The sequence below is a fragment of the Rhinoraja longicauda genome, chromosome 12, assembly GCF_053455715.1.
Source record: "Rhinoraja longicauda isolate Sanriku21f chromosome 12, sRhiLon1.1, whole genome shotgun sequence".
In the NCBI taxonomy this organism is placed as follows: domain Eukaryota; kingdom Metazoa; phylum Chordata; class Chondrichthyes; order Rajiformes; family Arhynchobatidae; genus Rhinoraja; species Rhinoraja longicauda.
Window position 1 is genome coordinate 27,154,834 of NC_135964.1, and position 10,741 is coordinate 27,165,574.

The 10,741-nt window shown below is 44.2% G+C and overlaps 1 protein-coding gene across 1 annotated transcript in view; it reads right to left on the reverse strand.

Moving 5' to 3' along the window:
• The window catches only part of LOC144598819 (peptide chain release factor 1, mitochondrial-like), a 30,377-nt gene extending 19,656 nt beyond the window's left edge, over positions 1–10,721 (reverse strand). Inside the window, exons 1-5 of the mRNA XM_078409274.1 lie at positions 10,652–10,721; positions 8,676–9,086; positions 5,229–5,320; positions 5,045–5,126; positions 1,556–1,663 (exon numbers count right to left, since the gene is read on the reverse strand). Of these exons, the coding sequence (XP_078265400.1) occupies positions 1,556–1,663; positions 5,045–5,126; positions 5,229–5,320; positions 8,676–9,042 (649 nt within the window). The 5' untranslated portion in view covers positions 9,043–9,086; positions 10,652–10,721. The remainder of the gene's footprint in view (positions 1–1,555; positions 1,664–5,044; positions 5,127–5,228; positions 5,321–8,675; positions 9,087–10,651) is intronic.
• Between the last annotated feature and the right edge of the window lie 20 nt (positions 10,722–10,741).

Genomic DNA, 10,741 nt, shown 5'->3' on the forward strand with positions numbered 1-10,741 from the left:
AGGCGAAATATGAGGTGCTGTTCCTCCAATTTCCGGTGGGACTCACTATGGCACTGGAGGAGGCCCATGACAGAAAGGTCAGACTGGGAATGGGAGGGGGAGTTGAAGTGCTCGGCCACCGGGAGATCAGTTTGGCCAACGCGGACCGAGCGCAGGTGTTGAGCGAAGCCATCGGCGCTTGGTTTCGCCGATGTAAATAAGTTGACATCTAGAGCAGCGGATGCAATAGATGAGGTTGGAGGAGGTGCAGGTGAACCTCTGTCTCACCTGGAAAGATTGTTTGGGTCCTTGGATGGAGCTGAGGGGGGAGGTAAAGGGACAGGTGTTGCATCTCGTGCGGTTGCAGGGGAAAGTGCGCGGGCATGGGGTGGTTTGGGTTGGAAGGGACGAGTGGACCAGGGAGTTACGGAGGGAACGCTGGCTGGTGGGGTGGAAGGTGAGAACGAGGGGGATTCTGTCCTTGTTGCGAGTGGGGGGGAGGGGGAGCAAGAGCGGAGCTGCGGGATGTAGAAGAGACCCTAGTGAGAGCCTCATCTATAATGGAAGAGGGAAAACCCCGTTTCCTGAAGAATGAGGACATCTCTGACGCCCTAGTGTGTCACCTTCGTTCTCACCTTCCACCCCACCAGCCAGCGGATCCAACAAATCATCCGCCAACATTTCCGTCACCTACAACGGGACCCCACCACTGGCCATATCTTCCCATCCCCTCCCCTCTCTGCGTTCCGCAGAGACCGTTCCCTCCGTAACTCCCTGGTCCACTCATCCCTTCCTACCCAAACCACCCCATCCCCGGGCACTTTCCCCTGCAACCGCACGAGATGCAACACCTGTCCCTTTACCTCCCCCCTCAACTCCATCCAAGGACCCAAACAGTCTTTCCAGGTGAGACAGAGGTTCACCTGCACCTCCTCCAACCTCATCTATTGCATTCGCTGCTCTAGATGTCAACTTATTTACATCGGCGAAACCAAGCGCCGATCGCTTCGCTCAACACCTGCGCTCGGTCCGCGTTGGCCAAACTGATCTCCCGGTGGCCGAGCACTTCAACTCCCCCTCCCATTCCCAGTCTGACCTTTCTGTCATGGGCCTCCTCCAGTGCCATAGTGAAGCCCACCGGAAATTGGGGGAACAGCACCTCATATTTCGCCTGGGCAGCTTGCAGCCCAGTGGTATGAACATCGACTTCTCCAACTTTAGATAGTGCCTCTGTCCCTCTCTTCCCCTCCTCCTTCCCAGATCTCCCTCTATCTTCCTGTCTCCACCTATATCCTTCCTTTGTCCCGCCCCCCTGACATCAGTCAGTAGAAGGGTCTCGACCCGAAACGTCACCCATTCCTTCTCTCCTGAGATGCTGCCTGACCTGCTGAGTTACTCCAGCATTTTGTGAATAAGTCATCACTAGTGTGCTCAGTATATTATTTTATTTATATTTACTTTTAGGTTTGTTTTCTAACTAAATTATCTTATTATCCCCCCCCCCCCCCCCCCCGGGAATCACTGTCAACTTCACTCATTGCCTACTATTTTGTTATATCAAAGGAAATCAGTTTACCATAGTCAGTAGGCTTGTAGTTCAGTACTTCAAAGCTCCAGTCCTTGTACTCTGCATAATTCTTGTACATATCAAAAATCTCCCTTGTAAACTGCTGGCATATATCACCTTAAAAGAACAAGAAAATTCAATGAAGCAATGCCTGAGAACACCACTGTTGTTCTTCCTGATTTTGTCATCTTTTTGATTCCATGGATATTAGAAGCCCTCAAGCATTTGCACAAAGAGAAGTAATCAAAATAGTCTGTTTATTGCTAGGGTGAAGGTTATCACTGCCAAGCCTGCTCCACTCACTTAAGAAATCCATGTGCCCTGGGCAGAAATCAGATGAGAAGGTTTTTGACTTTCCTCTCAGTAACCCTGGACCAGTGAATGATGACTGTGCACTAGAGCTGCTGTCGCGAGTGAAAGACATAGCAAGAAGCAAGTTACAAGACCACTGATCCTTAGACTTTACTATTAACCTGACACTAACCATACGCACAGCCCAAAGGTCATTTTAGTTTTAGTTTTAGAGATACAACACGGAAACAGGCCCTTCGGCCAACTGAGTCTGCGCCGACCAGCGATTCCCGCATACTTACACTATCCTACACGCACTAGGGACTATTTACAATTATACCAAGCCAATTAACCTACAAACCTGTACGTCTTTGGATTCTGGGAGGAAACCGGAGATCCCAGAGAAAACCCACGCAGGTCATGGGGAAAACGTACAAACAAGCACCCATAGTCAGGATCAAACCCGGGTCTCTGGCGCTGTAAGGCAACAACTCTACCGCTGCGTGGGTTTTCTCCGGGATCTCCGTTTCCTCCCACACTCTAAAGACGTACAGGTTTATACGTCAATTGGCTTGGTATAATTGTAAATTGTCCCATTATGTAGGATAGCGTTAGTGTGCAGGGATCGCTGGTTGGCGCAGACTCAGTGGGCCAAAAGGCCTGTTTCCGCACTGTGATCTATGTCCCATCTTGGCCTCTACTTCCGGGCATCAAGTGGCCCAGCTGGTATTAGAGGAAAGATATGTGTAGGAAAGAACTGCAGATGCTGGTTTAAATTGAAGGTAGACACAAAATGCTGGAGTAACTCAGCGGGACAGGCAGCATCTCTGGAGAGAAGGAATGGGTGACATTTCGGGTAGAGACCCTTGTTGAGACTGATGTCAGGGGTGGGACAAAGATAGAATATAGTCGGAGACAGCAAGACTGGTGGGAGAACTGGGAAGGGGGAGGGGACAGAAAGGAAAAGCAAGAGCTATTTGAAGTTAGAAAAATCAATGTTCATACCGCTGGGATGTAAGCTACCCAAGCAAAATATGAGGTGCTGTTCCTCCAATTTGCGCTGGGCCTCTAACTTCAAATAGCCCTTGCTTTCCCTCTCTATCCCCTCCCCCTCCCCAGTTCTCCCACCAGTCTTACTGTCTCCGACTGCATTCTATCTTTGTCCCGTCCAATCCCGACATTAGTCTGAAGAAGGGTCTTGACCACGAAACGTCACTCATTCCTTCTCTCTAGAGATGCTGCCTGAGTTACTCCAGCATTTTGTGTCTAGAGGGAAGATACTTGCATAGATAGAAGATTGGCTGAATGGCAGAAGGCAAAGAGTGGGAATGTAGGGGGCTTTCTCAGGTTGGCTGCCAGTGACTAGTGGTATTCCGCAATGGTCAATGTGGGTCCACTACTTTTCACGTTGTATATTAATGATTTTGATGATTGAATTGACGGTTTTGTTGCCAAGTTTGCGAATGATACAAAGACAGGTGGAGAGGCAGGTAGTGTAGAAGAACGACGGAGTCTGCAAAAAGACTTGGACACGTTGGAAGAGTGGGCAAAGTGGCAGATGGAATACAGCATAGCAAAATATGTGGTCATTCACTTTGGTAGTAGGAATAAAGGCATAGACTATTTTCTAAATGGGGCGAGGATTCAGAAATCGGAGGTGCAAAGGGACTTGAGAGTGCTGTTAAAGGATTCCCAAAAGGTTCATGTGCAGGTTGAATTGGTCATAGGGAAGGTAAATGCAATGTTAGTATTCATTTTGAGACGACTAGAAAATAAAAGCAGGGATGCAATGTTGAAGCTTAATAAGGTACTGGTCACAGCGCATTTGGAGTATTGTGAGCAGTTTTGGGCCCCATATCTGAGGAGGGGTGTGCTGGTGTTGGAGAGGGTCCAAAGGAGGTTTACAAGATTTATTCCAGGGATGATTGGGTTAATATATGATGATGAGTGTTTGATAGGTCTGAACCTGCACTCGCTGGAGTTTGGGGTCTATCCTGCCTTTCATACACAAGGCTATCAAGGAGACAGTAAGCATCAGTCAGCAGGGTGAGCTCTGGACAATCTTTCTTGACATCACCAGCTGTATCCCAACCATCTCCCTGCATGAATGCTGCCAATCCACTGTATCGCGGGATTCAGCTCCTGACCAGATAAAAGTGTCTCAAGCAACAATACATTGAGGTACTAAACGAGTAGTTTGCATCTGTTTTCACCAAGGAGGACGACATGGAGGCAGCAAGATCAGTGTGGTGAATACTAATATGCAAGGGCAGTTTGAGATTAAGGAGGTGTTGTAGGGGCTCTTGATGAGCATTAAGGAGGATAAATCCACAGGACCTGATGGGATCTATCCCAAGTTATTGAGAGGGGCAAAAGAGCCTGAGGGAGCCTTGACAAATAATTTTGCATCTTCTCTAGTCACACCCAGAGGACTGCAGAGTAGCTAATGTTGTCCTTTATGTATAAAGTGAGAAACCAGGGAATTATAGGCTGGTGAGCCACACACCAGTGGTTGGGAAGCCACAGCTGAGGATTCATCGGGATAGGATTTACTCTCATTTGGAAGAGAATGGGTTAATTAGGGCTGCTCAGCATGGCTTTGTATGCTGCAGGTTGTGTTTTACTAACGATTGAGTTTTTTAAAGGTGATGCACTGCCAGGGGTGGTGACTGAGGCGGATATGATAGTGGCGTTTAAGAGATTTTTGGATAGATGTATGGATATGTAGGGAATGGAGGGGTATGGACTGTGTGCAAGCGATAAGAGTTGGTCTTGGCATGATATATCATATCATATATCATATATATACAGCCGGAAACAGGCCTTTTCGGCCCACCAAGTCCGTGCCGCCCAGCGATCCCCGTACATTAACACTATCCTAGACCCACTAGGGACAATTTTTACATTTACCCAGCCAATTAACCTACATACCTGTACGTCTTTGGAGTGTGGGAGGAAACCGAAGATCTCGGAGAAAACCCACGCAGGTCACGGGGAGAACGTACAAACTCCTTACAGTGCAGCACCCGTAGTCAGGATCGAACCTGAGTCTCCGGCGCTGCATTCGCTGTAAAGCAGCAACTCTACCGCTGCGCTACCGTACCGTGTCTATGATGTTCAGCATAGACACGGGCTTGTTCTTTTGTTGTACTGTTTTATGTTCTGTGTTCTAATATATAATGGTGATTGTCTTGTGTAAATTCTCACCTCCTGTTGTTCTTCCAGCTGTCACCTCAAGAATCGTGTTACTTTTGTCATGTTCATCTCTTTGTACCAGGGTGTGAAGAAGCTGAAGATGTAGAGAGTGAAGCATGAAAAGTATAAATGTTAATATACCATAAGCTAACTGTACCACTTATGAAGAACTTCCAAGCTACGTGTTTGAACTCACCTTCCCCTGCAACACTTCAATGTTTTTATGGAGCTGCTGACGTTCTTCAAACACCAACTGTATTAGTTCCTGGTCAGCTCTGGCTTTCACACCTGAAAAGGAAATGTTTATGAAATTAAAACAAACAATTGTTAAAAACTAAAACTAAAATTAGATTTTTTTCATTGTCTAAATTAGTAATTTCTCTGGTAGACAGGCCAAACTATATATCTGGGATTTCAGTGTAGAATGTGTGTATAGTAACTTGAGCATCCAGTGGTCAGTATCTGCTCAGCAGTAATTCATTTCCTCTCATTTCACCTTTATTCTTTTTATTTATTCCTCACTGTGCAGCAAAATATATCTTGGGGTCAAGCCCATGGCACCCTGAAAGTGGCAACACAAGTAAATAGAGTCGTTATGCTTGCTTTCATTGGTCAGGGCAATGACTCCAGTGCCCTCCATAATGTTTGGGAGAAAGATGCATCATTTATTTATTTGCCTCTGTACTCCACAATTTGAGGTTTTTATTAGAAAAAAAAAATCACGTGGTTAAAGTGCACATTGTCAGATTTTATTAAAGGCCATTTTTATACATTTTGGTTTCACCATGTAGTAATTACAACTGTGTTTATACCTAATCCCCCCAATTCAGGGCACCATAATGTTTGAGACATAGGGCTTCACAGGTGTTTGTAATTGCTCAGGTCTGTTTAATTGCCTCCTTAATGCAGCCCCTAGTCTTTCCTCCAGTCTTTCTATTACCTTTGGAAAATTTTATTACTGTTTATCAACATGAGTACCAAAGTTGTGCCAATGAAAGCCAAAGAAGCCATTATCACTCCTCCCAACCCTTCCGAATTTGGCGGAAAGTTTCCACTTTCTTATTTAATTTCCACCATTCCGATTTTGCCTCACACTTTTCCGCAAAACAGTCGGTAATTGCAATTTGTCAATTCGGCTGCTAGAGGCCGTGAGAAATACCCCCGCCCTGGAAGTCTCCCCGAAAATGTGGCACCCAGGCTGGGCAAGGCAGCCAATCTCGACCTCATCGGGACTTCCATGGCTGATCGGTGGGTTGAATTTGCAACCTGCGGCCGGGGCACTGAAACTCCAGCCCAGCTGGAGCCAGCATATCTATCCCCATAGCTGACTTCCTTGGCCAGCTGGATTAACCAGCAAAGCTCTGGAACCAAGAGTGCCAGAAAATCAGTGGTGGAACTGTAATAAATAAATATTAAATTTAAGTGCAAGATTATATAACTATATTAATTAGTTAATACTGGGTTAAAGTATAAAACACAGCAGAAAAGCCAATTACCACCTTTTTGGGCTGATTATCAATTAATGTGTGAATTTACTTCAACAAGTACTTCCGTATGCTTAGTCGAGTTGCATATATCAACTCTTTCATCATAACTTAGTCATACATTTTATGACCATTGTTCTTTTATTCAATACCGAGAATTGGGATGTGTAAGGTAAAAGCAAAATAGAAAAAACAAAACAAAACAATTTTTTCTTTGTGTTGCAAAAAAGTATCTCTGTTCAATAACCTTTCTATAAATGGCAGAATATACTCATGATAGGGCTGACATTGTACATGTAGTCCAAGAACTACAGACTGTTGGAAATAATTCATTTTTCACACATGAATGTAGCGCAACGCGTATGCGCATTTGGTGTGAATACCTTTTTTTTGCTGAAAAGTTGCATTCGGCACCATATTATGAATTTTGATGTAAAATTCTGAATTTTGGACATCAAAATTATGAATTTGTAAAATCAAATGTTGGGAGGTCTAAATTATGAGACTGAGAAACAAGAATAAAACTGTTAGAGACATCAGCCAAACCTTAGGCTTACCAAAATCAACTGTTTGGAACATCATTAAGAAGAAAGAGAGCACTGGTGAGCTTACTAATCGCAAAGGGACTGGCAGGCCAAGGAAAACCTCCACAGCTGATGACAGAAGAATTCGCTCTAAATAAAGAAAAATCCCCAAACACCTGTCCGACAGATCAGGGACACTCTTCAGGAGTCAGGTATGGATTTGTCAATGACCATTGTCCGCAGAAGACTTCATGAACAGAAATACAAAGGCTACACTGCAAAATGCAAACCACTGGCTAGCCACAAAAATAGGATGGCCGGGTTACAGTTTGCCAAGAAATACTCAAAAGAGCAACCACAGTTCTGGAAAAAGGTCTTGTCAACAGATGAGATGAAGATTAACTCATATCAGAGTGATGGCAAGAGCAAAGTATGAAGGAACTGCCCAAGATCCAAAGCATTCTACCTCATCTGTGAAACACGGTGATGGGGGTGTTATGGCCTGGGCATGTATGGCTGTTGAAGGTACTGGCTTACTTATCTTCATTGATCATATAATTGCTGATGGTAGTAGCATAATGAATTCTGAAGTGTATAGTCACATCCTATCTGCTCAAGTTCAAACAAATGCCTCAAAACTCATTGGTCGGCGGTTCATTTTGCAGCAAGCCAATGATCCCAAACATACTGCTAAAGCAGCAAAGGAGTTTTTTCAAAACTAAAAATGGTCGATTCTTGAGTGGCCAAGTCAATCATCGGATCTGAACCCAATTGAGCATGCCTTTTATATGCTGAAGAGCAAACTGAAGGAGACTAGGCCCCAAAACAAGCATAAGCTAAAGATGGCTGCAATACAGGCCTGGCAGAGCATCACCAGAGAAGACACCCAGCAACTGGTAATGTCCATAAATCGCAGACTTCAAGCAGTCATTGCATGCAAAGGATATGCAACAAAATACTAAACATGACTACTTTCATTTACATGACATTGCTATGTCCCAAAAATTATGGTGCCCTGAAATGGGGGGGACTATGTATAAATACAGCTGTAATTTCTACATGGTGAAACCATAATGTATAAAATTGGCCTTTATTAAAATCTGACATTGTGCACTTTAACCACATGTGATATTTTCTATTACAAATCTCAAATTGTGGAGTACAGAGACAAATAAATAAATGATGGTTTCTGTCCCGAACATTATGGAGGGCACTGTGTAAGGGTCAAGAAGTCATGATGCAGCTTTAGAGGACATTTGTTAGGTCACATTTGGACTATTGCCTGCAGTTTTGATCAGCCAATTACAGTGGATTGGAGAGGGTATAAAAGAGGTTTACGAGAATGCTGCCTGGATTAGAGGGTAACAGCTATAAGAAGAGGTTGGTGAGTGCCTGGAACGCTGCCTGGGGTAGTGATGGACGCAGATATGATAGTGGCATTCATGAAGCTTTTAGAAATGCAGGGATTGGAGAGATATTGTTCATGTGCAGGAAAATGAGATTAGTTTATGATAGCGTCATTTTTGGCTCAAAAACTGCAGGCCGCACGGCCTATTCCCATGCTATTTTTCTATATTCTAAGGAGAAAAAACATGCAATTTTAATGTGAAATATAAAAATGAAACTTTTGATTACTTTTATACATCGATTCCAACTCCAGTAAATCTTTTTCTGATGATTGCATCTCCTCCAACAGAGGTATAAGTGGAGCCAACTGGTTGTAATTCACTCCATTGTTAATTTGTTTGTATTCATCCTTCAAGGCCTCAATGTATTTCCTCACAGCTTCCAGCTGTAGTAGCTCGTTAAAATAATGACAATGCCTTGCCAACTGTAGTTTATTTGGTCCATTTTTATTGTAATGGTTCAACAAAAGTCTGGATGTTTGCCGGTCTGTGGTCATGACTGGCTTCATCGTCTGAAACTCTCTGTAGGTCCTTCTGAAGCGATTCGGCCTCCAAGTCAAGTTGCCAATGACCCAACTGCAGGACTGTTTAAACATCTGAGCAGTCTTTCACATTCATAATAAAAAAAGAACGTGTTTAACTGTAAGAGTTACAAGAGTGAACACATTAGGTGGGACTAAATGTAAAACACATTTTTTAAATCTAAAGTATTTGCAATGCTAGAGGGTGCACAGATCTTTATAATGGCTGCAAGAATCAAAACATGTAAATCTACTCACCTTACAGCAAAGGGTTGTGGAAGAATTAACTGAATTATACAAAATGAAGATGGGATTGGAAGGGTAAATCGGGAGAAACAAAGTTTCCTTTCACAGGAGTTTTAGTAAACAGAACACGTAGCGCATAGAATATATTTATGAGGACATTGCCAGGACTTTTCTGTGCTGAACATGGCGCCAAATTAAACTAATCTCCTCAGCTGAATGTGATCCATATCACTTTATTCCCTACATATTTAAAGTGTCGAAAAGTCTCTTAAATACCACCTTCATGCCTGCCTCCACCATCACCCCTAAAAACCATTCCAGGCCTGTGTAAAATAACTTGGCCTGCTCATCTCTTTTAAAATTTCATCCACTGACCTGAAATCTATGCCTTCTAGTCTTTCACATTTCCATCCTGGGAAAAAAGTTCTGATTGTCTACCCTATCTATGTCTATCATAATTTTATATACTTCTATCAGGTCTCCTCTCAACCTCCAACACTCCAGCAAAAACAATGCATGCACCTTCTCTAACTTAATCGAATGCATCTGGTGTTCCTGAAGTGGGCTCGTGTACATTGGCAAGACCAAGTGTAGACTCAGCGACTGTTTCGCTGAACACATGCTCGGTCTGCCAAGGCCTATTGTATCCCCCAGTTGATAACTTCTTCCTATACTGAGCTTTCTGTCCTGGGCTTCCTCCATTGCCAGAATGAGGCCACACACAAATTGGAGAAACAGCACCTCATATTTCACTTGGGTTGCTTACAACCCAAGGATTGTGTGGGTGAGTGGATGATTGAGTGGGTGTGTAAGTGGGTGAATGTAATTGTGAGGGTGAGTACATGTGTGGGTTGTATAGTTTTAAGGTCAATGGAGATTGACAGATTATTGAATAGTGAGGGTGTCAAGGGTTATTGGAGAAGGCAGGAGAATGGGGTTGCGAGGGATGTATCAGCTATGATTGAATGGCAGAGTAGACGATGGGCCGAATGGCCTACTTCTGCTCCTGGAATTTATGAACTTATGCTGCCTGACCCGCCTGGTTACTCCAGCATTTTATGTCTATCTTTTGTATAAACCAGCATCTGCTGTTAATTCTTACTCCATTCTCAATTCCCTGACTGATGAAAGCCAGCATGCCATAAGCCTTCTTCACCTGCTACCTGTGCGGTGACGCCACTACTGTATTAGGAAACTAAATGGGACTACAAGAACTGCAGATACTGGTTTACAAAGAAAAACATTTGAAGTCTGAAGAAGGGTCTCGCCCCGAAACGTCACCCATTCCTTCTCTCCAGAGATGCTGCCTGTCCCGCTGAGTTACTCCAGCATTTTGTGTCTATCATTGGAGGAGGGGGGGGGGGGGGGGACGTTTCAGGTCAGAACCATTCTTCGGACTGGTACATCGTACTACAAAGGGAAATCTCACTCAATGTACCTGCTGAACCGCTACTAATACACATTCCTCCTCTTTTTTCAGCATTGACCAGGAACTCACCTCGGCTTGATGCACTGCGCATGCTCCGGC